General features: G+C 64.0%; 13 protein-coding genes and 1 non-coding gene across 15 annotated transcripts; 5 read left to right on the top strand and 9 right to left on the bottom strand.

Moving 5' to 3' along the window:
• The first annotated feature begins 406 nt into the window (after nucleotides 1-406).
• coa1_1 (Cytochrome c oxidase assembly factor 1) lies at nucleotides 407-2,101 on the top strand. 2 transcript variants are annotated; one of them, XM_062775233.1, is made up of 7 exons: nucleotides 407-965; nucleotides 1,147-1,162; nucleotides 1,212-1,277; nucleotides 1,360-1,467; nucleotides 1,665-1,693; nucleotides 1,743-1,857; nucleotides 1,944-2,101. In XM_062775233.1, the coding sequence occupies exons 1-7, from the start codon at nucleotides 561-563 to the stop codon at nucleotides 2,048-2,050; spliced, it is 846 nt and encodes a 281-aa protein (XP_062631216.1). In that variant the 5' UTR covers nucleotides 407-560; the 3' UTR covers nucleotides 2,051-2,101. The 2 variants fall into 2 exon arrangements, with proteins under 2 accessions (XP_062631216.1, XP_062631217.1); XM_062775232.1 differs by having other exon boundaries at nucleotides 1,614-1,693.
• Nucleotides 2,102-2,299: 198 nt separating this feature from the next.
• On the bottom strand, nucleotides 2,300-2,925 carry mrpl32 (putative 54S ribosomal protein L32, mitochondrial). The gene is made up of 2 exons (XM_062775231.1): nucleotides 2,687-2,925; nucleotides 2,300-2,488 (listed from the first exon to the last, which is right to left on the bottom strand). Exons 1-2 carry the CDS (start codon nucleotides 2,895-2,897, stop codon nucleotides 2,361-2,363), a joined length of 339 nt encoding a protein of 112 aa, XP_062631215.1. The 5' UTR covers nucleotides 2,898-2,925; the 3' UTR covers nucleotides 2,300-2,360.
• Nucleotides 2,926-3,161: 236 nt separating this feature from the next.
• On the bottom strand, nucleotides 3,162-4,333 carry LOC62_06G008688 (uncharacterized protein; the record flags this gene model as incomplete). Its single annotated transcript, XM_062775230.1, has 2 exons — nucleotides 3,162-3,796; nucleotides 3,928-4,333. 2 exons carry the CDS (start codon nucleotides 4,331-4,333, stop codon nucleotides 3,162-3,164), a joined length of 1,041 nt encoding a protein of 346 aa, XP_062631214.1.
• Nucleotides 4,334-4,591: 258 nt separating this feature from the next.
• Nucleotides 4,592-5,376, top strand: bet5 (Transport protein particle subunit bet5; the record flags this gene model as incomplete). The annotated part of the gene is made up of 4 exons (XM_062775229.1): nucleotides 4,592-4,650; nucleotides 4,709-4,993; nucleotides 5,077-5,290; nucleotides 5,326-5,376. The coding sequence occupies exons 1-4, from the start codon at nucleotides 4,619-4,621 to the stop codon at nucleotides 5,374-5,376; spliced, it is 582 nt and encodes a 193-aa protein (XP_062631213.1). The 5' UTR covers nucleotides 4,592-4,618.
• On the bottom strand, nucleotides 5,372-9,360 carry fft2 (ATP-dependent helicase fft2). Its single transcript, XM_062775228.1, has 6 exons — nucleotides 9,147-9,360; nucleotides 7,001-9,025; nucleotides 6,796-6,963; nucleotides 6,386-6,757; nucleotides 5,918-6,346; nucleotides 5,372-5,872 (listed from the first exon to the last, which is right to left on the bottom strand). The coding sequence occupies exons 1-6, from the start codon at nucleotides 9,174-9,176 to the stop codon at nucleotides 5,534-5,536; spliced, it is 3,363 nt and encodes a 1,120-aa protein (XP_062631212.1). The 5' UTR covers nucleotides 9,177-9,360; the 3' UTR covers nucleotides 5,372-5,533.
• Nucleotides 9,361-9,514: 154 nt separating this feature from the next.
• Nucleotides 9,515-11,899, bottom strand: rib1 (putative GTP cyclohydrolase-2). The gene is made up of 2 exons (XM_062775227.1): nucleotides 9,685-11,899; nucleotides 9,515-9,629 (listed from the first exon to the last, which is right to left on the bottom strand). The coding sequence occupies exons 1-2, from the start codon at nucleotides 11,411-11,413 to the stop codon at nucleotides 9,592-9,594; spliced, it is 1,767 nt and encodes a 588-aa protein (XP_062631211.1). The 5' UTR covers nucleotides 11,414-11,899; the 3' UTR covers nucleotides 9,515-9,591.
• Nucleotides 11,900-12,384: 485 nt separating this feature from the next.
• LOC62_06G008684 lies at nucleotides 12,385-12,469 on the bottom strand. The gene is given in 2 exon segments: nucleotides 12,385-12,420; nucleotides 12,433-12,469. It is a non-coding gene; the product is annotated as a tRNA-Phe (tRNA).
• A 123-nt stretch (nucleotides 12,470-12,592) lies between these two features.
• lsc1 (CTD kinase subunit beta) lies at nucleotides 12,593-14,087 on the top strand. Its single transcript, XM_062775226.1, has 5 exons — nucleotides 12,593-12,790; nucleotides 12,832-12,913; nucleotides 12,979-13,264; nucleotides 13,310-13,558; nucleotides 13,613-14,087. The coding sequence occupies exons 1-5, from the start codon at nucleotides 12,609-12,611 to the stop codon at nucleotides 13,954-13,956; spliced, it is 1,143 nt and encodes a 380-aa protein (XP_062631210.1). The 5' UTR covers nucleotides 12,593-12,608; the 3' UTR covers nucleotides 13,957-14,087.
• Nucleotides 14,064-15,000, bottom strand: LOC62_06G008682 (uncharacterized protein). Its single transcript, XM_062775225.1, has 3 exons — nucleotides 14,832-15,000; nucleotides 14,710-14,767; nucleotides 14,064-14,656 (listed from the first exon to the last, which is right to left on the bottom strand). Exons 1-3 carry the CDS (start codon nucleotides 14,837-14,839, stop codon nucleotides 14,183-14,185), a joined length of 540 nt encoding a protein of 179 aa, XP_062631209.1. The 5' UTR covers nucleotides 14,840-15,000; the 3' UTR covers nucleotides 14,064-14,182.
• Nucleotides 15,001-16,528: 1,528 nt separating this feature from the next.
• On the top strand, nucleotides 16,529-17,943 carry LOC62_06G008681 (uncharacterized protein). Its single transcript, XM_062775224.1, has 4 exons — nucleotides 16,529-16,878; nucleotides 16,932-17,309; nucleotides 17,359-17,717; nucleotides 17,768-17,943. Exons 1-4 carry the CDS (start codon nucleotides 16,558-16,560, stop codon nucleotides 17,847-17,849), a joined length of 1,140 nt encoding a protein of 379 aa, XP_062631208.1. The 5' UTR covers nucleotides 16,529-16,557; the 3' UTR covers nucleotides 17,850-17,943.
• Nucleotides 17,944-18,018: 75 nt separating this feature from the next.
• Nucleotides 18,019-22,097, bottom strand: SPAC6F6.13c (uncharacterized protein). Its single transcript, XM_062775223.1, has 6 exons — nucleotides 21,919-22,097; nucleotides 21,301-21,861; nucleotides 20,483-21,261; nucleotides 19,920-20,437; nucleotides 19,656-19,873; nucleotides 18,019-19,617 (listed from the first exon to the last, which is right to left on the bottom strand). Exons 1-6 carry the CDS (start codon nucleotides 22,010-22,012, stop codon nucleotides 18,152-18,154), a joined length of 3,636 nt encoding a protein of 1,211 aa, XP_062631207.1. The 5' UTR covers nucleotides 22,013-22,097; the 3' UTR covers nucleotides 18,019-18,151.
• Nucleotides 22,098-22,382: 285 nt separating this feature from the next.
• Nucleotides 22,383-23,797, bottom strand: VCPKMT (Protein-lysine methyltransferase METTL21D; the record flags this gene model as incomplete). The annotated part of the gene is made up of 5 exons (XM_062775222.1): nucleotides 23,690-23,797; nucleotides 23,113-23,635; nucleotides 22,941-23,073; nucleotides 22,820-22,897; nucleotides 22,383-22,777 (listed from the first exon to the last, which is right to left on the bottom strand). Exons 1-5 carry the CDS (start codon nucleotides 23,791-23,793, stop codon nucleotides 22,383-22,385), a joined length of 1,233 nt encoding a protein of 410 aa, XP_062631206.1. The 5' UTR covers nucleotides 23,794-23,797.
• Nucleotides 23,798-23,910: 113 nt separating this feature from the next.
• On the top strand, nucleotides 23,911-24,861 carry USB1 (U6 snRNA phosphodiesterase; the record flags this gene model as incomplete). Its single annotated transcript, XM_062775221.1, has 3 exons — nucleotides 23,911-23,972; nucleotides 24,012-24,202; nucleotides 24,254-24,861. 3 exons carry the CDS (start codon nucleotides 23,911-23,913, stop codon nucleotides 24,859-24,861), a joined length of 861 nt encoding a protein of 286 aa, XP_062631205.1.
• Nucleotides 24,633-26,487, bottom strand: PUS4 (tRNA pseudouridine synthase 4). The gene is made up of 5 exons (XM_062775220.1): nucleotides 26,387-26,487; nucleotides 26,113-26,303; nucleotides 26,018-26,073; nucleotides 25,826-25,980; nucleotides 24,633-25,774 (listed from the first exon to the last, which is right to left on the bottom strand). The coding sequence occupies exons 1-5, from the start codon at nucleotides 26,461-26,463 to the stop codon at nucleotides 24,919-24,921; spliced, it is 1,335 nt and encodes a 444-aa protein (XP_062631204.1). The 5' UTR covers nucleotides 26,464-26,487; the 3' UTR covers nucleotides 24,633-24,918.
• Nucleotides 26,488-26,730: the final 243 nt, after the last annotated feature.

Raw genomic sequence — 26,730 nt, 5'->3', positions numbered from 1 at the left:
CTCCTCGTTCTGAAATATCTGCAGCCAGGGTGGTATCAATCGCCACTAGCCGAAATGACACGTCAATGCGCACGTGGCTCGGAAGGCAGTGATTCGCACCCAACACACCAAGATCGGCGTGAGTGCCGTTGTGATGGGATGGGACAATGGTCAATGACGGTAGACGCGCCGCAGAACGTATCGCGAGGCGAGCAACAAAGCATGCATAGGACAAGTCATGGCGAGCAAGAACAGCAGCTACAGTGCTGCCTAGGCCCTCTTCGGTTCTACTGAAAGAGCAGAAGCGGGGCTCCCAAACGGCACAAGTCCACGTCATTGTTCGCGCGGCGGTTGGCTCGGGCCGGAGTGGGTGTTGTGGAGTGGTTATGGTTGGCCGCCGCCGATGAGACCGACAACAACCGGACACTGTCGCAGTTCCTGCAAGCAACCTGCAACGCCGCCGCCGCCGCCGAGACAAACGGCCATCGACAAGTCTTGGCTCGTCAACAGTCGCGTACAGCTTTTGTCTTTTGCTTTAGCTCAACCCACACGACTACAACAGCACACACGCCCCCTCTACAATGCTTACCAGATTGCCTGTCCTCGCCAGTCGGTCCCTGCTGGCGACAGCAGCGCGCCCCACCGCCACCACCACCTCGGTTTGGCGCCTCGCACCGGCGGCGGCAGCGACGTACGCGACCACGACGGCCGATGCCGACGGGTCGCGACCACGCCACCCGCCGCGGCCGCCAGTCGAGCCGACGACGTTTGACGGCAAGGCGTCGCCGCGCGACATCCACCTCCGGCCCAACATGCGCGGGCTGCCCAAGGTCCCGACGCCGTGGGAGAAGGAGCGCAAGCTCAACGGCTCGGCGACGCGCCCAGCGCCCAAGGCCACGCCGGAGGCGCCGCACGAGGAGGTGTTCAACTCGCCGGCGCGCCCGCGCGCAATCTACCAGCGTCCGCGCGACCTCCCCATCCTCAAGGTGCGTAGAAGATTTTGTTTGCGTGGGGCGAGCGAGTGGGGCCGCCTGGGGCCGGGCGGCGGCGGCAGCCGTTGCCGCTGCCGCTGCCGCGAGACGCGGGACACGCGCCGCCCGCTCGGATTTATGGCGACTGGGGGACGTGCAGAGGGAACGTGGTGACATTGGCTGACTTGCGCCGCAGAACAGGATACCATTGTGTACGTCGTGCACCATGCTCAGGCCCAGTGCCTCGCTTACACCTCACAGACCTCGCTCTTGCTGCTCTTGGCCTTGGTGCTTGGGGACTGTTTATCCTGCACGCTACGAACAATGGTGAGTTGGGGGTGAAGTCAACTGCACTGCAGTGCGGCGACTGGCCGAGGGCGGGGCAAAGACAAGCCGCTGACATGCACAGAGCGCCTGTCGTCGTCGGTCGTCCGCCAGATCTCGTTCCAGCTGCGCAACTCGCCCGAGGTGGCCAACCTTCTCGGCGACGGCGTCAAGTTTGCGCCGAACCTGTGGGGTGAGTGGACGCGTGGTGCGGCCGGCACGGCACGGCGCTGGAGGTGGCGCACGTGGGGTCGCCGGAGTGGCGGCGACGTAGGCCGAGAGGTGTGGCGGCGAGTACGACGAGGGGTGCTGGGGTGTGCATCTCCAACTATGGCTCAGCCACAATGACCGACCTCGCCGTGCTCTACATGAACACTGCTAACCCCACAGGCTTCGGCGAGCCATGGATCCACGGATCGGTGAGTCCTGCGAAACTTCACCGGCCACCCCGGCCCCTAACACCCCCAGATCAATTTGATGCAGGGCCGTATCGATCTCAAGTTCCGTGTCGAGGGTTCCCAGAAGCAGGGCACATTGTTCTTCACGTCGATCCGGCCACAGCAGGCTGCGTCGTGGCAAATTCGTGAGTGGAGGAGGGGGCAGGCGGCTGTGCGCACCCGTCAAACAGCCGTCCCCCAGCCCTTGGGCACGCTCTAACCCACCCCACAGTCCGCTACAAGCTCATCACGGACGACGGCGAGGTCCTGCGTATCGAGGACAGCGTGCGCCCTGCGCTCAGCGCCGACGAGGCGGCGGCTGTGCCAGCGGCGGCATAGTAGGGAGGCACGAGAGAGACAAATATATCACAATGTAACACTTCACATGGGGCGGCGTGCGCGCAAGACCGCAGCGAGGGTGCGTTGGCCGTGTCATCCGTGCTAGGGAGGAAGTTTGTCTGCGTCGCGTCCGTGTTGTGTTGTAGCTGCCGAGACCCGCGTCCTGCCACACGTTTCCTGCCTCCTCCCTCCCCATCCGCCCCACTCGCCCACGCCCACCCCACCCGCCGCGAACATGCTCATGCAATGAGGGTATCTATGCTATCGTCGTCGTCGTCGTCCCCCCCTCTCCTCCCTTGCCACCGACCACCTATTCCCTAGGCTCGCCGACGGGCGCCCGCGCCTCCTTCTTCCACCGCCGCGAGATCTGCGAAAAGCAGTTGGCGCACAGGTTGTGCGAGAGCTTGACCGAGCCGCACGCGGGGCAGTGGTTGAGGTCTGTAAAGGAACGCGAGCGTCAGCGAGCGTTCCGGCGTGGACGGGACTGGGCTGTACGCGCGGCGCGGGGTCGGCGTGAGGCCGGCGAAGGAGATGCCAGCGTCGGCAGGCAGCCTCCGCTCGAGCGACCTGCGACAGCAAGCCTCCAGCCACACCCCGCTCACTCATGCCGCTGCGCGGCATTCGCTTCGCACTCACTCGTCTTGTTCTTGATCCCCTTGTGCGCGCTGCGCATGCTCTTGCGCGAGTGCGAGATCTTGCTCTTGGGCACGGCGAGGGTGATGCCCCATTCGAGAATGTCGTTGAGGCTCGGCAGGCGCAGCGACGGGAGCGCGACGGCCGGCAGCGTGAACGCCGCGCGGAGGACCGAGGGGCCGGCGACGGCCTGGCGGGCGAGAGCGAGGGCCATGGCGTGTGGTTGTGTGGGTGTTGTTGAGATGTCGAGCTGGTTCATGTCGCAAAAGTCCAAGAAGTCAGTTGAGGAGGCCGGAAAAGGTCGCTCGGCTTATTTGGTCCCGCCGTTACCGCTGCCACTGGCACTGATATGAACAGTCGTCCCCGACATTGCTCTAAGATGTGATGCATGCATGCTCTGATGCGTCGTCTACTGCTGCGCTCGCCGTCTTGCATCCTGTGCTCACGCACACCCGCCGCTGCGCGTCGGGCGTGGCGCCTACTGCTCCACACGGCCCCACTCGCCAATGTTCCCGTCCAGCACATCCTCGTCGCTGACCGCGTCGAGGCGGCTCAGCTCGCGGCGGACGAAGCGCACAACCAGCTCAAGCTGGGGGATGAACGCGAGCTCGTCCGCAGCGTTCGCCTCGCCGACGGGCGGCGTGAGGCCGCGTGACGCGAACAAGTTGCGCCAGACCCAGCTGGCGAGCTCGACGTCTGCGCTCGCCGCCTCTTCCGCGCTCTCGCTCAGCCCCAGCCCAACAATGTAGTCCAGGCCCGTGCTCGCGCCCTTCCACTGCTCGCCCATCTCGTCCATGTACTTCTTGATCACGCGCTCGCGCTCGCCCTTGCCGAGCACCATGCGCATCTGGCTTTCGGCGAGCTCGAAGAAGTGGTTGAGCAGCTCGACGACGTACGTCTCGTGCGCCGCCTTGCCGAGGTGGATGCCGCCGCTGATGGCGGGGTGCGCGTGCGACGCCGGCTGCGACGGCGCGGACGAGTCGAGCGGCTCGGGGATGGGGTGCTTCGCGGCGCCGCCCGACGCGGGCAGCGCGCGCAGGCGGACGATCAGGAGGAGCACGTAGAGGAGGTGCAGCTGGAAGAAGGACTGGTAGGTTGGGGGGAGGGTGCAGGCTGGGGGGGGGGGGGGGGGGTTAGGGGGGTATCTCAACACATCCGGCGCCGGCAGCTGTCGTCGCCGTAGTCGTCCACGACCACGACGACCTCGCTCGCCGCTGCGCGGCTCGCTCGGCTCGCAAACTCACCATCGTACCAAAACGCCCTGTCCGCCTCAACAGCCTCGACAACCCCGCGCATCATGCGCCCCGTCTCCCGGATCGCAGTCGACGCCTTGGAGTTGTACCCCATGATGCGCGCGACGCCCTTGACGAGGTTCTTCGTGCCCTCAGAGTACTCTGGGGCCTTGTATCCGGCTGCTCCGGGCGCCTCGGACGGGTTGAACGGGTCGGACGGGGCGGGGAACTGCGGGGCCGAGGTCATGGGTGTCGGCGTCATGTCGCGGACGGGCGCGGCGGCGGTGCTGGGCTCGGCGGAGGCGGCGGCGTCGGGTTTTGTGGGAGGCGTTGAGAGATACCGGAGGGAAGAGGGCGCGATGCGGCGCGCCGGTGTCGCGGCGCGCGCGGCACGTAGTGATAACCGAAGAGCGGACATGTCGTGCTACTGCGAGATCTTGCTGCTCGCTTTTATCGTCGTCGTCGTCGTCGCCGCAAACGTTTGTGTTGACGAACGAGACGGCCAGAAAATGTCAAGCCGTGCCGACGGCGTCGAGCCGCGCAGGCAGCCTCCGAAGCTGCCGAAGGCGTGGGTGCACGTGATGGCCACGTGGTGCACGTGGCCGTAACACCCATCGTCACTGTCAACGGTCGACCGCGTTCACCGCGACGAACGTCGAGATTATCGCGTCGAGCTCGCATACTTCCCGTCACCACATCGACAATGACGATATACTCGCTGTACATCTTTGACCGGTACGTCCCCCTGTCCCCTCCCTCCTCCCTCGCAGCTCGGCTAACGCGCCCCGCCCAGCCACTGCGACTGCGTCTACTACCACGACTGGCACCGCACGCGCCCGGTGCGCGCGACGCCAAACGACCGGCCGGCAGTGCACAGGCTGTCGGCGCCCCAGGGCGCGCAGCACGCGCGCGAGAGCATCTTCTCGGCGAGGAGCGCAACCACGCCCATCCCGCCGATCGCGCCGTCCCAGGCCGTTGGCGCGGGGAGTAACGCCGGCCTGCCGTTCGACGAGGAGGCCAAGCTTGTCTATGGCGTCGTTTTGAGTTTGCGGAATATGGTCAAGAAGTTGTCTGGCAAGTGAGTGGGCCGCAGAAGGGGAGGAGGGAGAGGAGCTGACGCGCCTGCTCGCCGTGCTCGCTTCGCTCGCACTCGCCGCGCAGAGACGAAGCCTTTACCTCCTACAAGACCCCACAGTACCGCCTCCACCTGTACGAAACCCTCACCGGCTACAAGTTTGTCCTCCTCTCCGACCCGTTCGCCGACTCGCTCCGCTTTGTCCTGCGGCAGCTCTACACTGGCCCCTTTATCGAGTTTGTCGTCCGCAACCCCCTCATCGAGATGGACAGCCGGACACAGGGCATCGACAATGACCAGGTGGGTGGAAGCCAGCTGACACTGCTCACGCCCAGTTCCGCGGCGCAGTCGATCGCCACGTCCGCGGCCTCTCTATATTCGCCTAGGTGCATGCGACATTGTATGACATGTGTAGCAGTCTATGGTGTGGGTGGTGGGGGGTGTTGTATGGGAGGGCATGCTGTGAGCATACCCCGTGTGCAGGTATATGTGTGTGTGGTTGTAAGGCAGGCAGGCAGGCATTACTACAGGTGACGCCGCCGCCTACCTCGCCGCCGCGAGCGACCCCCGCGCCTTCTTCACTTGCGTCGCCGTCATCTCCTCCATGACCGTGTCCTCGTCGATCGCCTGCGCGTCCTCGTCCGCCTTGATGTCGCCCTGGTCCTCAAACTTCTTGCGCAGAGTCGTCAACAGACTCTTCTTCAACTCCTTGGCCGTCTTGTCGTCGCCGGCGCCGCCGGGCGTGGCCGTGCCAGAGCCGCTGCCATCCTCGCCGCCGACCATGTCGTCAAGCTGCAGCTTGGTCAAGCCGATAGACAAGATGTCCTCGTCGATCGAGTCCTTGCTGATGAGTTTGATGACTTCGACGGAGCGTTCTTGGCCCTGGGTGGGATTAGCTAACATTGGCGACAAGCGGAGCTAACTCACAATGCGGTACGCGCGATCGGCAGCCTGACGGTCGTTGTGGGGGTTGAAGTCCTGGTCAAAGATGACGACCACCGACGCCGCAGTCAGGTTGATGCCCACACCGCCGGCCTTGGTCGACAACAGGAAGACGGTGATGTCCGTGTCGTCGTTGAACTGGTCGACCAGGCCCTGGCGCTCGTCCGTACGAGTCTGGCCGTCGAGGCGGATGTACTCCACCTCCATGTGTCTCAGAGCGACCTGGATAATGTCCAGGATCATGGTGAACTGCGAGAACAGCAGGATTCGCTTGCCCTCTGCCTTGCAGCGGACAATGAGCTGCTGCAGAGCCTTCATCTTGCCGCCTTCGAGGAAAGCCTCGGCGTCGAGGGCAAACTTCTCGAGCTCTTCGTGCTCGCTCACAAAGGCGTGGATCTCGGCGTCGCTCATGATCTGGCGGGTCAGCACAGGCCACATCGATCGCGAACCCACCTCGAGATCCTCAACGACATAGTCGTAGTTTGAGTCACACCACTGGGGCGAGCTCAGACAGGCCTTGGCGATCTGCTCAACTCGCTTCTCGTTGTACAGTCGTCGGAATAACAGGGGATGGGACGCGGCCTTGCGGAGGTCCATGAGAATGTTTGAAGAGTTGCCGGCTCGGCTCTGGATCTTGGCCGCTGCCTTCTTGCCCTTTGGCGCCTTGCCATCCTCATCCGCGTCGGCCATGGCCTCGAGAGCGTCCTCGCCAAGCTCCGTAATCATCTTTCGGGAGCGACGCAGTGTGTCGCGGTAGAGGCGCGCCTGCACCGGCGTCATCTCGCACGACTCGACCGTCTCAATCTTTGGCGGCAGTGTGAGGACCTGGCAGGTTAGCACTCTCTCCGAGCACGATAACCTACATTGGCTTTCCTTCGGCGAAGGACGAACGGAGTGAGCATAGTACGGGCTCGCGAGACACGCTGCTGCGACAGCAGGTCGGCGTGACCCGCAGCCTGCACCTTGAAGATCGCTCGCAAGTACTGCTCGGCGTCGGTAAAGATGTCCTTGTGGATGAACATGAGAAGTGACTGGGCGTGAGCGGGATTCCAACTTGGAGCGACTTACGACGAGCTCCTGGAGGTTGTTCTGCAGCGGCGTGCCGGTAAGGAGCAGGCGCCATCTGGGCTTGATGGACAGCAAGTCCTGGTACCGCTTGGTCTGGAAGTTCTTGAGCGCGTGCGCTTCGTCGTAGATACACGTCTCGAACTCGAGCTTCTTCCTGAAGAACCTGAGGTCGTCCTCGGCCTGCACCTGGGTGTAGGACGCAAGCACGACCTCGAGCTTGCCTGCGCGGAACTTGCGCTTGAGGTTCTCGCGCAGCTCGGCGCGCTCGCTCTGGCTACCGTAGTACGTCTCGACGTCGACACCGGGGGCGAAGCGCTCAAACTCTCGCGTCCAGTTCTCAAGCGTCGACGCGGGGACAAAGATCATGTGCGGGCCAGCAGTGCCGCCGTTGCCCTTGATCTCCTTCAAGTGCGCGATGAAGGCGATAACCTGGATCGTCTTGCCGAGACCCATCTCGTCGGCGAGGATACAGCCGATTTTCCTCTTGTACAGCAGGTTGAGCCAGTTGATACCGAGGAGCTGGTAGTCCTTGAGGACGGTGCCGTCGCTCAGCGTGCTGGGCTGGGAACGGATGTACGACGACAGAATCGTTCGTCGCCGCAGGTCGGTCTCCTTGGCGAGCAGCTCGGACACCTTTGCGACGTCCACCTTGACGTCGTTGAGGCCGTCTGTCCTTGGCGTGCCCGTCGTCGAGTCGCTTGCTGTGGCTGCGCCCTTCCACACCGCCAGCGCACTGGCAATGTCATTGGCAATGGTCTCACACTTGTTCAAGCAGCTGTCGATCTGGACGTATCCCTCCATGATCTCGGCGTACTGCTCAAAGAGCTTGGCACTAACGCCACGCGCCTTGTTGAGCTTGTATCGCAGCTCGTCGATGCTCGCGTATGGCCGCATGCTGATGATCTTGTTGACCTGGTCCTCGCTGCACGCAATGGTGCCCCGGATCGCGTCGGCGTCGGCCTCGTTGAACGCCTTGAACGCAGCCCCTTCGACGTCCACCTCGTCTTCCTCGGTCGATCGTCGCTTCTTTCGTCGCCGTCCCTCCTCGCCAGACCAGTATCCGTCCTCGCTGTCGTCCGAGACCTCCTCGGCTTCCGACTCGCCACCCTCCTCATCCGGGTCGCGCTTGCGCTGCCTCTCCTTCTCACGTTTGGCGTAGATCGTACTCTTCTCATTCTTTCGTCGTTTGCCCTGGCGCGATGGCGAATCCGGAGTTAGAGGTGCCGAGGTTCCCGACGACGATCGAGATACACCGTTCGAAGCGGCAGGCTGGTGTCTGTAAGACTGCAGGTTCGCGATGGTCGCCTTTGTGCTCGCTGCCTTTGCAGCGGCCTCCTTCTTGGCCGCAGCTTCTGCCTCTTGCCTGTTGGCCAGCTGCTTGGCCTTCCACTCTGCCGACTCGAGTTCCCTCTCCACTCCGCGGTCGTTGTCGATATGCCGGGACAATGCCTGGGCGATGATCGTGCGCGACACATGAGGAAACTGAGCCTTCCAGCGTCTGACCTCGTCGTCGATGCCCGCGTCGTGCTGCTTCTTAGCGGCGGCGACGAGTGGCGGCGGTCCCTTTCGGACGACGCCACCGGACGACGCACGGCTCGACGACGGCAGCGACTTGGGGCGTAGTGGTTCTGGGGAAACGGACGACGACGGCTTGGTGGGCGACTCGTCGGCGTACCGCTTCTTCAAGCGGGACAGCGGCGGTGGCGACGAGGGCGAGAAGTCGGCGGCGGTGGACGCAGCTGGCTTCGTGTCGGCGTAGTTGCCCCGCGAGGAGAAGGCGGCGAGGACAGAGTTTGGCGAGCCCGACTGGTTACTGCCAGAGCCGTTACCCATGCGTGCAATGTTTGACGACTGGATCAGGGTGGTTCCACGGGCTAGCGATGAGGTCGATGCTGGAGCTGCGGGTGATGAACTTGCGGGCACGAGCACGCGGTTGGGTAGGGGGGAAGTCATGGTTGTGGTTGTAGTGGAGGGTGGGGGTTGTGCCGACTTGGCCTGCTTCTTTGCCTTAAGCTCGAGCAGCATCTGTGGACCATTGTCAGCGGGGGGCATGCTGTGTATGCGGGCACACTGGGGGCGGGCATGTGTCAAGCCAGGTCATGCGGCGCCCATCCGCCCCATCTTCCCGGACGATCAATCTACTCACGCGACGGCGCTCTGCGTCTGCCGATGACATTTTGGCTGGCTGGCTTGGTCGATCACGCGCCGAGCAGTGAGTGTGCAAGAGTATGAGATGTGGTGGTAAGATGTCTGTGTCGTCGTGTAGCGAGTGGCGATGGGGAGGGGTATAACAAGCCGTCCAAGTCTTGCCCACAGAGTAAGAGTGACAATGTCAAAGTGTACAAGGAGGTCGACGCGACGCGTTTCTAAAGTGAAGGTTGAAATGAAAATGAAACACGCGTGGGGTCGACCACCAAAAGGGACAAAATCAGACACACACAGTGGCAAAACTCTCGGTGGGTCAATGTGGAGCCAGCCGAGTCAACCACGGAATGCTGCAACTGAAGCTGCTCATTGTTCAGTTTACAAAACAAGACAGTGCATATGATGTACAGATGACTACTCTGGCAAATAAAGGGGGAGAACACTCGTCATGCGTCGGCCTTGGGCTCCTCTGGAATATCAATCACTGCGAAACGGGATCAGCAAAGGCCATCAGAGAAACCAGACGCGTCAAAACTCACTGTGCCCCATGCGCTCAATCTTGGTCCGGAGGTACTTCTCCAGCTCCGGTCCACGGGTCGTCGTGGCACCCAGAAGGCCAACACCGGCACGGCGGGCGCGGTACTCGTCGTACTCCAGCTCCTCGTCGTCCAAAAGCTCGCGTGCAGACCGCTTGGGCGAGTTGTGGTTACACAGCCAGTCGCGGGGGACCATGCCGACACGCTCAGTGATGCGGATGCCCTCGGCAGCAAGACCCTCGACCTTCTCGGGGTTGTTGGTGAGGAGGCGCACACCACCACGTCCAAGAGCCTCGTCGCCCGCCAGGCCGAGGTCGCGGAGGATCTCGGCAGCGACGCCGTACGTGCGCTCGTCGGCACCGTGGCCGAGCATGAGGTTGGCGTTGACCGTGTCGTGGCCCAGGTCCTGGAGGTTGTAGGCGCGGATCTTCTCGAGAAGTCCAATGCCACGGCCCTCCTGACGCATGTAGATGACCACACCGCGGCCAGGCACTCGGGGATGGGAGTGGGAGTGGCCACGGGTTCCGGGGGAAGGCGCACGCGAGGCCTCGGGTGTGGGAAGATACTCGTCCTGCGCGGTGCCGACGTGCTGGTCCTCGGCGATGCGGCGCATGCCCTCGTCGAGCTGCTCGCCGCAGTCGCAGCGCATCGAGCCGATCGTCTCGCCGGTGAAGCACTCTGAGTGGATTCGGACGAGGGGAAGAATGTCGGCTTCGGCGTCGGGGTCCTCGGAAGCGTCCTCGGCAGCGTACTCGGCGGCGGAGCGGGGCACGCTGGGCACACCCTCGGCACCAGCGGTCAAGCGGCCGACGTAAGCACCGCGGACGATACGCTCCATGTCGGTCTCGCCTTCACGCCACTTTGCGTCGAGGGATCGCGAGCGGATTTCACGGCGGCCCTTTGGTGCCCGGCGACGCGCATCGGCACTGAGCTGGATCGGGTCGGTGACAATGGCGAGGTGCTCCTTGTTGTCGTGCGTGTTGTGGTAGAGGTGGAGGAAGATGTCGCCGTGCGGGGTGGGCACACGGGTACGAGCCATACACTTGACCGTGGGCCGTCCAGTGGGCTTGACGACCTGACCGCGTCCATGGAAAAAGTTGACGTGTGCTGGCGAAGCCTGCTGCAAAAGCTGCGAGATGGGCTGGGGGTCGACCGACATGCGCCTCTTGCGCTCCTTCAACTCTTTTGGCGACGTTGCGAGGTCGTGTGATGGGGGTGCCAATGTGGCTGGTGTCGGAATCCCGATCGGACCAGCCGAAGAGGAGGAGGAAGACGCCTCGGCTGAAACGGGCTTTGACGAGGACGCCGCCTCCGACACAATGGCACTGTTAGCCTGGGCAGAGGCGAGCGCCGCCGACTCGGCCTGAAGACGCTGGGAGCGCGGGGCCTGCTGGCTGCGTGGGAGGGGTCGGGGTTGACGGGGCGACGACGGCCTGCTCTGGTCGCAGGTCGAGTAAGCGCCCGTCATGCCGTGTCCAAAGTGATGCCGCGTGATCTTGTCGCTGCCGGCGAGGACTGCGCTGAGGAGGAGCGAGTCGAGCCCGGCGTCGCGGCGTACGACGCTCTTCTTGCGCTGGCCGTTTGCGGGGGCCGACGCGGCGGCAGCGGTTGCGGCAGTAGCCGGCTTTGGTCCGTCCGTGGTGAGGAGGTTGAGGATGTCGAGGTCTGCCTGAGTAGCGTACGCCGAGTGGTGCGTTGTTGGTGCTGAAGATGGGGACATGACTGCTGGCATGATGGAGCAGTTGAAAGTCGAGGGTTACGGGTTGGATGAGGGGGAGCCGGAGTGGGATACCCGGGGTGACCGAGGTTGTTGCAAGGGACAGACAGGCAAAGTCAAATGCAATGGGGGCGGCCGCGCGGGGTGGGTGAGATGGGAGTGTCGAAGGTGGTAGCAAATGGCCGCTGGGCTGGCTGGGCTGGGCGGTAGAGGGCAGGCGGACAAAACCGAGTGGGTACTCCCAGGGTAAGCGACGGTGGGCCGAGTTTTGTAGGCGGCGGCAGTCGTGCAAGGTAGGCGATCACGGCGCAGTAATGATGACTGCTTGCGTGCTAAGGATGTGGCCTTTGACGCGTCTTGCTAACCACGGCAGAGGGTCGGTCGATGCAGTCGTGTTGATGAGAGATGACGTCTAGAGAGAAGTAAAAATAAAAAAAGTTGGTGTAAGCAAACAAAGCATGGATCGCGCGAGTGTGTCGTTGCTGGTCGGTATGGTGTCTGTCGCTGGCGGGCAGTCATGTAACCGGGCAACAAGGAGATGTAGTCGGGGTTGGCCCATGCATTGCCGCGCTACTCTTGCCGTGGACGTAAGCTCTGTGCGTGTCATGACTGACTGGCACAACTCGGCTGGCTTGTGGCCGAGGTTGCAGCAGCTGGAGGCAACTAGCCCACTCGGCTATCCTGCCTGGTGCAGGCGTCATGGGCTTTTTTCTTCCTACGGAGACTGGAGTGGAGTGGGCAGGGTGGGTCAGCCAGGGGGGGCAGTCTGCCGTGGTAAGCCTTGGGACGGCTTTGTCACCGCAGGCAAGCTGGTTGGCGGGTTGGATGCGGCGACCCCACGCTGTACGTCAGCAAAATCGCCCAAATCCCTGGAAGGCAGGAAAGGAGTTCGGCAACGGAAGCGCCGACGCGCCGCCAGCCAAGGAGGAGAGTGGGGGTACCAAACAAAGAATCAGACCCAGCGGTGCCAAAAGAGAATTCCTGGTTGGAGCCAGGGTGGATCGAACACCCGACCTAGCGATATGATAACTGAACTTCAGTCGCTCGCTCTCCCAGCTGAGCTATGTCTCCGTTTCGGAATTCTCGAAAGGGACAGAATTGCGTCGTATTTGAGCGCACCAGAGTCACGTGGGATCCAGTCCTTCTCGCCCTCCACTTCAAGACCTTCTGTTGTCTCGTGCTGCTCTTGAACACTGTCAACACACTCCAAATGACGGCCATGACGACCGAGGCATCAACGTCGACCATCAAGCGCTACAGGCCATACTTCCATCCGGTCGAGGTCGAGCGGCTGTCAGCCAAGCAGCGCGGCAAGCTCAGCGTCTCGCGCGAGGAGAGAGCGCGACAGCAGGCGTGCGCGTTACTCGATGCCGTCGGCGTGCGCTGCGGCTTGTGAGTGGCGAGCAGCAAGGCGCTTATGCTAACTTTCTCAGCCCGCGGCGAACGATCGCAACGGCACAGACGCTGTACCTCCGCTTCCACCTGTTCTTTCCTTACGCCGACTTTCACTATGTCGTGAGTTGGCGGCTTCGGCTTGGCAGCCGCTACGTCGCTGGCCACCCACTCACCCCCACGCGCAGGAAGTAGCCCTCACGACCCTCTACGTCGCATCCAAGCTCCACGACACGCTTAAAAAGCCCCGAGACATCATCCTCGCGTCGTACGCGCTGAGATTCCCCCATCTCGTACGCAAGGGCGGCGCGGGAGGAGGCCACGTCGACATGACGGCAGTCGACACGCAGATGCTCGAGCACGAGCGGAGACGCGTCCTCAATATCGAGCGGCTAGTCCTCGAGACCATGTGCTTTGCGTTTGGTGTCGCCGTGCCGTTCCCCTTTGTTGTCAAGTTTGGCAAGAAGCTTGGGCGTGAGTGGAGCTGGCGCGTCGTTGCGAGTTAGCTGACTCTTTCAGTCGGCAAAGACACTGTGCAGGCAGCATGGCGCGTCGCGGTCGACGCTCATCGCACACCAGCACCACTGTCATACCCCCCACACGTGATTGCCCTAGGTTCATTGTACGCGTCTGCGCTGCTCTCAAGCGGCACAACCAAGCCCCACGAGGGCAAGGTCGACGACGCGGACGGCAAACGCGTTATCGCGCTGCTAGGGTCTGAGGGGGCGTGGGAGAAGGACTATGCGGTCAGCGTAGGCGATGTAGATGGTGAGTCATCGCGCGAAAGCAAAAGGCACAACACGTGTTCACACTACTCCACAGAGGTGGCCCACGCCATCCTGGACCTGTACATCACGATCCTGTCGACGCCGGCCAACGACCCGTCGCTGCAGCTCTTCTCGCCGTCGCCCGCCTCGCCAAGAGAACAGGCCCCGTCGCCGGGCGTCTCGGCGCCAGCGGCGGCGCCGACGACCAACACGGCGTTCAAGCTCCCCCGGCCGTGGACGGTCCAGTCGCTCACCGAGCTCAAGATCCACCTGCGCGAGCGGCGCCCGGGGGCGATCGCATCGTGGGAGGAGCTCGAGGACGACGCTGCCGACGCCGACGCGGAGGGCATGGGGCGGAACGACTTGACTGTGCGGTTCGTGTGGGACGGCCCTGCGTGAGGCGCGCGCTGGGGTGCGTAGTCTCGCGTTGTGGCGACGCATGCCGCGGGTGATCCGTCCTTGGTACTGACCACATTATTTTCATCTGCAAACCCACCCCGAGGCCGTTGGACCGCATGCAGTGCATCGATTGACATGGGCTACGATTATAATGTTCACAGGAGTGCAGGAAGCATGGCGGCGATCGAGCGATGCGCACAGAACTGCAGGAAGAAGGCGTACGCCGCTACGCGCGCGTAGGCTTGCCGGTGTTCTTCTCCTCGATGTCCTGGTAGCGGCTCTCAGGAAGGGGGATCTTGCCGAGCGGCGTGGACCACGAGTTGCGCGAAGTCTGGACGTGGAAGAAGAGGATGACCATGTGGATGAGGTCCCAGCCGAACAGGGCCCATCCGAGGCCGATCTGGCCGCGCATCGCGCCGGCGCAGTCGCCCGCCTTCTCGGGGCCGGGGGGGCAGTAGCGGTGGTGGTGGCGCACACGCAGCACGGTGAGCGCGACGACGGCGCCAAACGCCCAGAGCGCGAAGAAGATGTCCGAGTAGAGCATGTTGGCCGCGCTGTAGACCTTGTTCTTGCGGAACACGAGGTAGGCGGTCAGCCAGATCATCTGCACCGCGCCGCAGACCATGAGGGCCACGGACGCGGGCGGCCAGTTGGAGTAGTGCTCCTCCTGCCACGAGACGACGACGGCGCCGAGGACGAGCTGAGCGCGAGCGTCAGCGAGCGCGAGGGGCGGGACAGCTCGAGGCCACTCACAGCGACATAGGAGAAGATGAGGAGCAAGCCCGTCGCGGGCCCCATGATGCTGTGGATGCTGCGGTCGTCAGTCGGCCGTCTCTCTTCCCACCGTCCCCGCCGCTGCCACCGCCGCCACTCACAAAGCCATGGCTGCCGAGTGTGTGATTGAGAGGGTGCGCTTGGCGTGGCCGTCTCTGGGAAACGACACAACGAGCTCTTATACCTCTCTCTCTCCCAGCGAGCGGGCGGCACAAGACACAGACAGACCTACGCATCGGCCGGCCGCGCGCTCCGCAGCTGCCAAGCTCGGCAAGGTCGCAACGCGAGGCGAGCGGGCGGGTGGGTGGCGACGTCGTCTGGGCGCTGGTGCTGGTGCTGGCGTGGTGCTGGCTCTGCTGCCCATCCCTCGTCGGATCCTCTGTCGTCTGTCCTCGTCCTCGTCAACTTTGCCACTACGCCAGAAACCAGGAGGGAGCCACAGATAACGCGTGAGTGCCTGGTGAGGTAGGCAAGCAGGGTCCTCTGGTGCGCCGTGTCGTCATCACTCATGTACTATGCAGGGAGCAGCAGCACCACGCCCGCCGAGCTAGCGCGGCATGCGTAGGATCTTTCCTCTGCTCGCTCGTCATGTGGCATTCATTGGAATGTGGACGACCACGACGACGACGTGGGTGTGGCGACGTCAGTCGGTCGGAGGCGACTTGGTGGCGGCGGCGGCGGCTGCTGGCGGCTGACACCTGGCGGCCTACGCCCGCCAGCCGACACTCCCTCGTCCGTCTCGGTGCACGGCGTGGGAGACGGCCGATGCAGTCGGCTGATGAGGGGGTGCGGTATTTTGCTGCGTGTGTGGTGTTAGCAACGCAGGTCGGGGGTGGGTGAGGTGAGTGGTGGGCGGAACAAGTCTCCCGCCCAAGGGCCGCTGGTCGCTGGGCGTGCTCTCTTCGTGATCTACGAGCGTGCCCATCTATGCTCCAGGCCACTGCTACGTCCAGCGTCCGGCTGCTTCTACAACAACGGCGGGGCGCATCTGAACGAATCACGACCACCCCAGCCCGCTCCCCTTGCGTCCGGTCCGACCCCCGTGCAGAGCGAGCAGAGCTTATCGACGACGTATTCGCAATCTCGGCAACGTCGGGGTCTTTTCAGCGCGCGTGCGCACTATTCGCCTGCTCAAGTCTGAAGTCAACGTACGTCGCTGGCCGCTGGCCCCAGAGTGACTTTCCGACCCGCACGAGTACCTGGGAGAAGCGAGCGTAGCCACCTCAGGCCGAGGATCACCGGGGCGACGACGCGACGACGGTGGAGCTGCTGCGCGTCGACCGAGGCGAGTGGGGGTTTGCGCCCGGCAGACTGAGTGACGGCTGGCGCGCCTTGGCTCAGCAGCGCCGAACTGCCAGCTAGCTACACACTTGGCCGCTGAATGGTGGCGCCTCGCCTGGCCATCATCGCGGTGGGCACGGACTGCGCTTGCTTGAGTGAGTGGCAGACGAAGGCTGGTAGCGGCGCGGTGCGGCACGACACGACTCCCTGGCTGGCTCAGGGTGGTATAAGTAGGCGGGTGGGGGTGGGCGCGGTGGGTGTTTGTTGCATTCGCTCATGATGCTCGGCGTCGTCGATGCGTATGTTCAGCGAACTCGACTCGTGTCGACTTGCACTCACTCGCTCACGACGACTGCCGAGCGCGCGACATGACGATGCTAGGGCCAGCTTGAGCGCCCAGCTTGGAGCTTGGCCAAGCAGTCACCGGTTGGGCACGTTCTTGGCGCGAGGCATGAGGCATGGCGGCATGACGCGCAGCAAGTCGTGCTGCTGCTGCCCCTGGCCCTGGTTGCCCATGTATTGATCGAAATCTCACCCAATATTGCCATGTCGAGCAGGTCAGGCAGGACAAGATCCAGTGCGGCCAGTGCAACCCGAGAAATCACTCGCCTGCTCGCAAGCGACAACCCTTCACGTCACGACTGTCTTTTCGCCCAGCTCCATCTCATCTACGCCTGGCTCCTCTCCACCTCTCGCGCACACCCGCGCACCATGCTCCCCTCGCGGCCATGGCTCGGGCTGATACTCTTGTTGTCGGCCTTGTCGCTGCTCGCCGTCGCTGCAGCCCAAGACGCCACCCTCGCCATCACGTCGCCCAACGCCTCGAGCGTGTGGTCGACCACCGGCGCGCAGATCATCACCTACAGCGTAAGAAGCTCTCCTCCCCCCGTCCCCGTGTCCCTGCTAACGCTTTTGCCCAGGGCATACCCCCCGACACGGACGTGCGCGCAAACGCCACACTCTCCCTCGTGCGCATCGGCAGCGCGTACACCAACGCGACGCCATACCCCCTCCGGTCGGGCGACTGGGACGTGTACGACGGCGCCGTGGTGGTCGACACGACGCGGATCGGCATCGGCGCGAGCCCGCTCACGAGCGGCGCGCTCCAGCCGGCCCAGGTGGGCGGGTTCCGCCCCGGCGGAGGATACCAGGTCCTCCTTGAGCTCGGCGGGCAGCGCGCGCTGTCCGCCCCGTTCCTCATCGACAGCACGGGGACGAGCTGGAACATGCGTGTCGGGCTGCCCCGCCTCGGCGCGCGGTGGGACGTCACGGGCCCGATCACGGTCGAGGTGGTGATTGTGAGTGGGCGAGCTGCCTTGGCTCACCCAAGCTGACACGCCCGCCCAGTCCCAAGCAGCAAATATCACAGTCACAACGGCCCTAGGCATCAGCGGCGCAGAGCACTGGTTCCACCCGCTCCCGAACTGGCCGCCAAATGCCATGTCGCTGCTCGACGTGAGCGGCAGCTGGAACCGCACGCGCACAATCACGTGGAACATTACCGCCGACTGGCTGCGCGCATACACGGCCGCCAACAGCCAGGGCGGGGTAAGCCAGCAGGCGACCCATGTGGCGCTGTACAACGCCCGCCGCGGGCTCGAGGGGGATAAGTGGTCCGATAGCGCCCAGGAGATGAACGCCAGCCTCGTCAGCCGGACGGTCGGGAACGCGACGCGGCTTGGCCAGAGCGTCGAGTTCTTAGTCATGTGAGTGGCAGTTGGGGGTTGCGGGAGGGCAAGGAAGCTGACGGCAACAGCAACGGCGCCAGCAAGCTCAGCGTCTCCTGCACCGCTGTGATCGCCGCTATGGTGATCACGGCTGTCACCACACTGGCATGACCCTGGCAGTGGCCGTGCACGACCCCGCCACCTCATCACATCCTCGCACTGGTTTCTTGTCCCGCCCTCTTCACGCCGGCTCCACCACGTCAACGACAAACCACACCCACGAACATAGAACAAACGCAACCCAACCCAACCCACGCCACCACACACCACCACCACCCACTGTTGTACCAAGTATGCATGAGATTGTCATCCGCTCAACGCGGCGCCGTCCGTCTACAGCAGCGGGGAATGAAAATGTGCCCCAGCACACACCCGCCACCACTCTACGATGGGTTCCTACACAACACACCGCTCTACCAGGGGTTCTCCAACGCCATCTTGTCGTCGTCCTTCTTTCCCCACGAGCCAGTGCGACCCAGGGGAGGAAGTCCGCCACCGCTGGCACCGCCATCGGCAAACGGATTGCTCATCAGCTCGGCAGGATGCGGCCGGGCCGGTGGTGCCGCTCTCATACCAGACGAAGAGAACGAACCCGTGGGAGCGGCCGCTGGCGTCGACCACGCGTTGAATCCAAACACGGACGGCGCCTTGTGAGTCTGCGGTGGAGCAGACCAGGCCGAAACGTCCACAGGTGGCGGAGCGGGCCGGTCCCACGATGGCGTCGTTTCCAGTGCCAGCGCCTTCTGCGCAGTGATGGCAATGTCGCCGTCGTCGTCGACGGGCAGGCCGACGAGGGCAGACTGACTTCTAGCGGGTGGAGACATCGGGTGGTCGGCTGATGGGCGCCGGGGTGGCGGGAGCGATGCGGGCGGCGCCGAGCCCGTGCGCTCGGGGTGAGGCGCAAGTCCTGGCGAGGTCGCCTCGTGGTGGTGGTTGTTAGGATCACGGCTTGGGTCCTTCAACTTGTCAACGTTGATGTCCTTGCCGAGCTCCTTTGCAATGGCAGCAAAGTCAAAGCCAGCCGTCTTAGGAATGTGCTGCGCCGTGTCATCCTGAGAGATGCTAGATCTTGTCGTCGCAGGATGACGCTCGCCGAGGTCGGCCTCCTCCTGTTCTATTCTTGGCGGCGTGGCCGTCTCCTCACGAGGAGGCAACTCGTCCTCGTCGTTGCTAGTAGAAGGTTTGGACGAGTCGGGGTTGGTGCTCATACTTGCTCTTGGCGTTGACCCGATAGAGCCAGGTTTGCTTCCCTTCTTGCGGGGGAAGATGCCCAGAATCTTCTTTTGCTTCTTCTTGAGCTCTTCCTCCTCCTCCTCATCCATGACAACGTAGCGCTCGTTGACCTCGGGGTCAAGCTCTGGGTCATCGGGCTCGTCGAACCACTCGGCAGTGACGGGGAACCCGACACGCTTGAGTAGTAAGGGCATTGACGAACGGTAGCTCATGTGGCCCTGGATGAGGTCGGTCACGTCCACATTCTCAATGCCCTGTACCGTCTCGACCGGGTGAAGACCAGCGACGTGCTGGAAACCACTGGCGGCACGGAATAGGTAACCGAGGATCCAGTCGTTGCTGGCAAAGGCGTTGACAAAGCGGCCGGAGACGACACTCTTGACGTCGAGCCACTGTTGCCTGGTGGCAGTGACCGTAGCACCAAAGATGTAGACGTCCTCGACAATGCCATACGCCTTGACGCGTGCGAGCTCGACCAACGCATAGAAGATGACACGGGCACCAAGGGAGAAGCCGATGAGAGACGTGGGACGAACGCCGGCATGGCGGTTCAGCAGCACGTCGGCGAGCACAAGGCCAGCCGACTTTGCACGGTCGAGCGCGTTTGACCACGGGTTGTCGATGAGGTAGCCGAGTTTTGTCAACACTGCGAGGGTAAGCAACAGTCATCACACAAATACCCACGCATTGGCCACTGCAGCGCCGCCATCAGACCGGACATGATGGTCGCAGCAAGCACCTGCTGTCCGACCTGGGTGAGGACCTCGGTGGACAGCAGCTTAATGGCGTTACCCGTCTCGCTCAGCATGTCGGGCTCCCAGAGAGCGGAGAAGACGTCGCCTACGTTCGAGTCGAGGACGGAGAACGGTAGTCGCACATCGTCGTTCTTGCTCGCCATGAATCTGGGAGTGTCAGCTTTCTGATCCGTGCCCAACAGCTTCAACTCACCCTCCTACTGTCAGGTAGCAGCTCACGCGCTTGTTGTTGTGCAGGGGCTTGAGCTCGAACACCCTGACTTCACGGGTACGCTTGGCCATGCCTCGTCCAGCAATGTTGACACCGGTGAGCACACCTGTCGTGGTGATGACGGCCGCGCCTCCAGCACCAGCCAGGAATGTACCTGTGCCCGCGATACCGATGGTACCGAGGGCACCGGCCAGGCCCGCACCAATGATCGGCGCGAGAAGACCAGCCGACAGACCGATGACCAGACCACCGCCAAGCGCAGCAGCGCCCATAATGGCGTAGCGCTTCTTCTTGCCGGCCTTGCGGCGCGAGTCGATGACCTCCTCCTGCTGGAGCTGGCCCACGCTCTCCTGGATCTCGAGAGCGTCCGTGACACGGTTCTCGAAGCGCACAACGTCGAGCCAGCCAAAGCCGAGGGCGTTGGCGACGCGCTCGAGGAACGTCCGCGATCGCGAATCGTATACCGAGTCGGCGATCAGCACAAGGAACAAGTCGCAGAGCTGCGGAGTCAGCAATGCCTACGCGGGAACCACCATCACACTCACCACTGTCCATCGAATATCCAGCGTGACCGTCTCGTCGGCCGCCGTCAGCGACGTCGACACACCAGGCAGCGCAGGCATCGGCTCGAGCTCCTGCTCGAGATTGTCGCGCGCCTCGGGCAAGGTGGGGTTGGCATGTTTGGGCGTCTTCTCAGGATCTGGCATCTGCGAGGGGCCCTGCTCGAGCTTGGGCGTGAGCTGGGGCTCCGGCTGTGCGTCGCCCAGGCTCTGGGGCGACTCTACGGGCGCCGAGGGGCGGCGCGCGGACGAGCCTCCAATATCGCCGTCGTCATCATCGTCGAACGAGGGGACTGGAGGAGATGGGTTAGGGGCCGGCGCGCCGATGTCGCCATCGTCGCCCTCGTCAAAGTCGAATGGTGATGGTAGTGGGCGCACGGATGGCGACGCGAGTTTCCGCGGAGACAACGGCTTGACCGGGGACGAAGGTTTGGACGAGGACAGCGACTTGCGCGGCGACGAAGACAGCGAGGAAGTCCGCGCTGGCGGTACCACCGTCTCATGTGGTGGTGTTGCAATCGCCTCCTCGTACGGCGGTGCGGGGTCGTCGTGTTCCTCGCTGAAGAGCGCCTCCTCCGCCTTGGCCTCGCGATCTTTCTCCGCCTCGGCCTCCTTCTCAGCCTTGTCCGCGGCCGCCGCGTCAGCCAGCCGTTTGGCCTCGGGGTCGAACTCTGGGTTCTTGACGGTATGTGTCGTCATGAGTGCGGGCGTCAGGTCTGCGGGGTCGACGCCGTGCTCGCCCAGCGACTCGATCATGCGCTGCTCTGTGCCGCGTCAGCACTACCCCCCAGGCTTCCACTCACCATCGCGCTCGAGGTCCATGTGCTGGTACAGCCGGGCCATAATCTTGATCATCCACAAACTGCCGCTCTCGACGACCGGCACGTCGCCGGCGCGCCCCTTGCCCTTCGAGAGGCTGAGCTTGGCCTTTGTGCCCTCCCATCCGCGGCCCATATCCCGGACCATGCGGCGCGCGATGAGATGACACAGGCCGACGTAGGCGATGCGCTGGGCGTCGGTGAGCAGTTCTTTCGTTGCCTGCATCTGGCTCAGCGGCGTCATGGCCTTGTCCTCGTCAAAGAGGTATCGCGTGCGCATGTGCACCTCCTCGCTCTCCTCGTCCTCGTCGAGCCGGAGACGCGTGTAGTCGCTCTCATCGAGCTGGTTCTTTTGTCGCCACGAGTCGGTGATGAGCGTGTCGGCCTCGACCTCTAGATGCTGTCCCGTCGCGTTCGAGGTGCCGGTGGTGGTGCCGCCATGTGCGTTTTCGGGATCGAGACGCTCTGGCGGCCTAAAGTGGTACTTCTTGTCGTCGATCGCGTCAAAGTCGCTGGTAAAGTCGTCGGAGCGGACGACGGGCATATCTGGGACATGTCAGCGGCGGAGGGAGGTGAAGGCGGCGTCAAGCTCGCGCAACGCACCTTGCCATCCATCGTCGTCGTCGAGATCTGCCCATTGCGACGAGGGAGGCGGCGCGACTGCCGCCGCGCTTGGGCGGCGGGGGCCGGGAAGCATGCCGTGTGCGCTTGCGTCGCTCGCTGCACGGTGGGGATTGTCGCGCGCCGCCTAGAGGAGGCTATTATAGGGGTTGGCGGCGGTTTGACGACTTGTGAGTGGTAGAGTACAAGTCGAGGCGACGGCGACGAAGGCGACGACGACGACGACAGCGAGCTGCTCGGCGGCGGCGACAGTGACACGCGCCCTCGATTCAGGTACCAAACGGCAACTGCGCCTGTGGCGGAGGCAACTTACTTGTTTGGAAGGATCTTTTGGCAGACAGATTGGGCTTTACACGACACTGGCTCAACCAGTGCAAGATGCATGCATACATGGAAGGATCGTGATAGACGCAGGCGACGCGCACAGCATATGTCCATGCACACGCTCATGTGCTCGAGGCAATGTCCGCCCCAGCGACCCACATCTCGACCTGGCCCTCCTCCTCGGCACCCCGAATCTTGCCCACGAGCACGGTGCCGATGCCGCGCGCAGCGAGCATGTTCCACAGCTCGCGCTCTGCGGCGTCGCGCTGCTTGTATGCGAGGAGGAGCAGCGGCGCAGGGCCGTCAGCGGGCTTGAGGAGGCGCTCGAGCGTCGCCACGAGGGAGGGGAACGACGCCGTGTTGTACGTCACGTCGGCGGCGATGACGACTGTCGGTGGTGTAGCCTGTACCCAGTCTGGGAGGGGCGCATCCCAGTCCAGCACGTCGGCGCGGACCTGTGGTCGCGATGGTTCGGCGTTGAGCGCAATGTTCTCGCGCATGATCTCGAGGGCGGACTCTGGGGGCGTGGTTAGCGAGCTGAAGCAAAACCACGACGCACCGAGGTCGGTCGCGACAATGTTCGCGTTCGAGGTCAGCATCTGCGCAAGCGCGATAGACACGAGGCCGGTACCACTGCCTGAGTCGTCAGCTAGATCCGCGCACGCACACCAGCTGCTCACCAAGCTCGACGACGCTCAGCTCGTCCGCATTTAACCGCTCCAGCACCCGCTTAGCGTCGGCGTGCAACCCCCCGCCGTTGGAAAGATACCGCCACAGCCACGACGCGAGCGCCAGTCCCGAGTCCCACACTTTCTGCAACCCGTCAGCGCGTCCCGCACCCAACCCACCCACCTTGTCGAGGTCGAACGACGTCTGCTCGACGAGCGTGAGCTGCTGACCAGAGGGCAGCGCCCACGCGCGGGATATTCTCCCCTGCTTTGGCGTGTCGTCTTTGCCGCCCTTGGCCTTGGGCTTGCCACCGGCCTTGTCCTTGCCTGCAGCCTTCTTGTCCTTGCCCTTGTCTTTGCCGCCCACCCCCCTCACTGGCCCGGTAGCAGCAGCCACCACCTCGCCGTTCCGCAGCTCGATCCCCTCGCTCCACACGCCGAGCACGCGCACGCCCTCGCCCGAAAGCGCGAGGATATCGCCCCCGATCGCGCCAGTGTCGACCTTCGTCCCCGGTGAGGGCACCTCGACCAGCCCGAGGCGCCAGTGCTCGCCTACCCTAGCGTTCCGGGGCAGCGGTACCGTCAGCGGCCGGTACGTGCTCTCTGGGGGCTCGAAGCGCGTCAATGGCAACGGCTTGGTCGGGGATGAGGGGGTGGGGTGCGTGCGTTGCCAGGTATATGCGATTTCTGTCGGCGCGTCGCGGAGTCTGGATGTGGTGTGAGCGGGGCCGGCCGTCAACTCGCGCCCGGCTCGTACTCACTCCGTCCGCAGGTCGTTGGCCACCTGCGGCGTAACCACCACCCCGTCAGCCGGGATCGCGAGGTATACCGGCGGCGGGCGGAGGAACGAGAGGTACCAGTACATGGTGTGGTGGGCGATGTCAACAAGAAATTTCAGTCGTGCGTCATTGACCCGAGCCGCGGATGATCAACCTCCACCCCACCCACCACCGCCCACTTTGTTTTTGCCATCATCACGCTCATGAACAGCTTGTTGGCGGGGTACGCCTCGTCGAGCAGCGACGACGCGGGGCCGCCGAAGCGGTACGTACGCAGCGTCCTGTCCAGCTGACAATACCCCAGGCGCAACGTCTCCCAACCGCCGGCGCCGAAGCCCAAGGCAAAGGCAAGGCCCACCAAGCCCCCTGCTGCCCGCCTGCCCTCCCTCCCGACCTCGTTCACCAGCACCCCCGACGACCCCAGCGCGCACCAAGGCCGGCGGCGAGCGCGGCCCTTCACTGATGGGGACTACTACGCGCACATCTACGCGGAGTGTGGGCTTCCCCTTACCTCCTTCCCTCCTTCACCACTAACTTCCTCCTCAGTGCCCGTCCCGCCGGCTCTGGCACGCGCGCTCACCGCCGTGATAGGCGACCTGCGCACCCGGCTGCCCGACTATGCCGTCCACCCGATCCTCGATGGCCCGCAGGCAGCACTACACGTATCCCTCTCCCACCCGCTGCCACTCCGGCGCGGCCTCACGACGTCTCTCGCGCCAGAACTGGCGTCCGCTGTCGCGAAGCTCAAGTTGGGAAAGCTCAGGTTGAGCCTTGCGTCGCTGGCGGGGTACACCAACACGGCCGGCCGCGCGTTCGTTGCGCTCTGCGTTGGGGCGGGCGCGTCCGAGCTCGCGCGCGCGCTCGAGCACGCCGTCGCGCCCGTGCTCCGCCGGCACCATCTGCCGGCGTACCATGACGACGCGGAGTTCCATGCCTCGTTCGCTTGGTGCCTCCAGGCTGGTGCCGAGGGGGACAAGGAAGAGAGGGAAGGCGACGTCTCGCCTTCAGACGCCGCACCATTCACGCCCGAGCTGCTCGCGCACCTCGGCGCCACGCGCTCCGCCGCGCTGCTCAAGGCCCAGCCCGCCTCCGGCTGGACCATCACCGACCTCTGCGTCAAGGTCGCGCGCGACGTCACCCGCATCCCACTCTAGACATGTACACATAGACTACTGCATCATGCACCCTCAGACAAGGCACGCACCCCAACCCTAGTACAGGCCCGCGGCGCGGCTCTTCGAGTCGCGCACGACGGGCAGCTCGACCGGCACGAAGCGGCGGAGCACCTCGACCTCCCACTCCTTGAGCTCGCCCTCCTTGCGGCGCGCCAGGATAGCCTTCTTGCCGAGCTTCTTGTTGATCTCGTCGGGCGTCGCGCCGGACATTTCCATCTCCTCGCGCTCCAGCTTCTCCTCCTCCATCGTCTCGGCGCGGTCCTGTAACGCGCGCTGGAACACCTCCCAGGGAATACATGGGATGGTCTTGGTGTCGCCCTTGCCGAGCGTTGACGACGAGCTGGCGCCGGCGTTCATGGCCGCCTCCTCGTCGTCGACGTCGACGGCTGCCGCGGCCGCCTGCGCCGCGTCGTGCGCCTTGAGCGCCGCCTCGTCGCTCAAGAGGACAAACTCGCCCTGGCGCGTCCGCGTGAGCTTGACGACGTGCGCGCCGCACCCGAGCGCCAGGCCAATGTCGTGCACGATCGAACGGACATACGTCCCGCGCGAGACGGTCATGCGGACCGTGAACGTTGCCGGGCGGAGGCCAGTCGTCGCCGACACCTCGGGCACGACCGTGTCGTAGTCGAGCGTGGGGCCGGCCGGCGCGTCGCCAGCCGCGTCGGCGACCATCTTGTCGAGCTTGCGGAACGTGGCCTTCTCCTCGGCCGACAGGTGCTTCTCGGGCCAGCGGTACTTGTGGCCACCGTCGCCGGGGACCTTCTCGGCGGGCCGGAAGTCGACGAGCTCGATTGACACCTCGCACTCGCGCACAGGGATGGCGCGGGGGAGCGGCTTGCCCTCGCGCGCGTACTCGTACAACGGCTTGCCGTCCATCTTGAGGGCGGAGAAGCTGGCGCGGAGTCTTAGCATCTGTCTTGTCACCGCCGCCCTTCCCACTCACATAGGCGGCGTCTGCATGATCTTTCCACGGAACTTGTCAAGCACGCCCTCGACATCCTCGCGGGTAATCGCGTCGCTCACGCCAGTGGACAGGACCTCGCCCTCGGCGTCCATAGTGGTGGTGGTCGCGCCGAGGATGCCGATGGACTCGTATTCCTGTGGCGTTAGCCCACACACGCGGACGCCAACCCACCTTGGTGCAGTCGAGGAAGCGCTGGAGGTGCTTCGTTCCGCGGTTTACGCCGATCACTGCGACCGGTAAGCGCATGCCTCACGCAACGGGCTCACCCAGCACGCCGTCGGCGAGCGGGTCGAGCGTGCCGCCCTGCCCGATCTTGAGGCCCTCGTGCGTCGAGTTGCGCTTGCGCTTCGTGTACTTTGAGTTTGCGATATTGCGCGCGTGCAGCTCGCCCTTGGCCTGGTCCTCGAACAGGCGCGACTCGAGGAGGAGGGGGTTGATGGCCTCGATGACCTGCATGCTGTGGGGGGTGTTAGGGGTGGCCACGAGTTGAGGGAGGAAGGGGGGGTAGCGTCGGGCTAGCCCCCCGCCCCGCCCACTCACGACGGAGGGCCACGCGGCTTGGCGAGAGGGAACAGCCCGTTGAGGGGGTACGGTGGTGTCGGGGGTGCTTTGGGCATTGTGTAGTGTGTGTTTGAGCAAGTGGACAGAGCGCAAACAAGAGTCGTCGGTGATGACGGTTGGGAGGGCAACTTTTCGTGGAACCTCCACCGGGTGGTGGTTGGGGCGGTTGGGCGGCGGAGATGGTGGCGGAGGGCTGGGGGCGACACACAGCTCTGGCTTCTCTGGCCACAGCTCACCTCGGCTCCAGCCTCGCCATGCAGGCAGCAGCCCCACGTTCTACACTATATCAATGCATGATCCACCCGTACAGTGTTGAAGCCTGC

The sequence above is a fragment of the Vanrija pseudolonga genome, chromosome 6, assembly GCF_020906515.1.
Source record: "Vanrija pseudolonga chromosome 6, complete sequence".
Taxonomy (NCBI): Eukaryota; Fungi; Basidiomycota; class Tremellomycetes; order Trichosporonales; family Trichosporonaceae; genus Vanrija; species Vanrija pseudolonga.
Note: the sequence above shows the minus strand (reverse complement) of the source record. Positions and strands in the feature narration are given on the sequence as shown.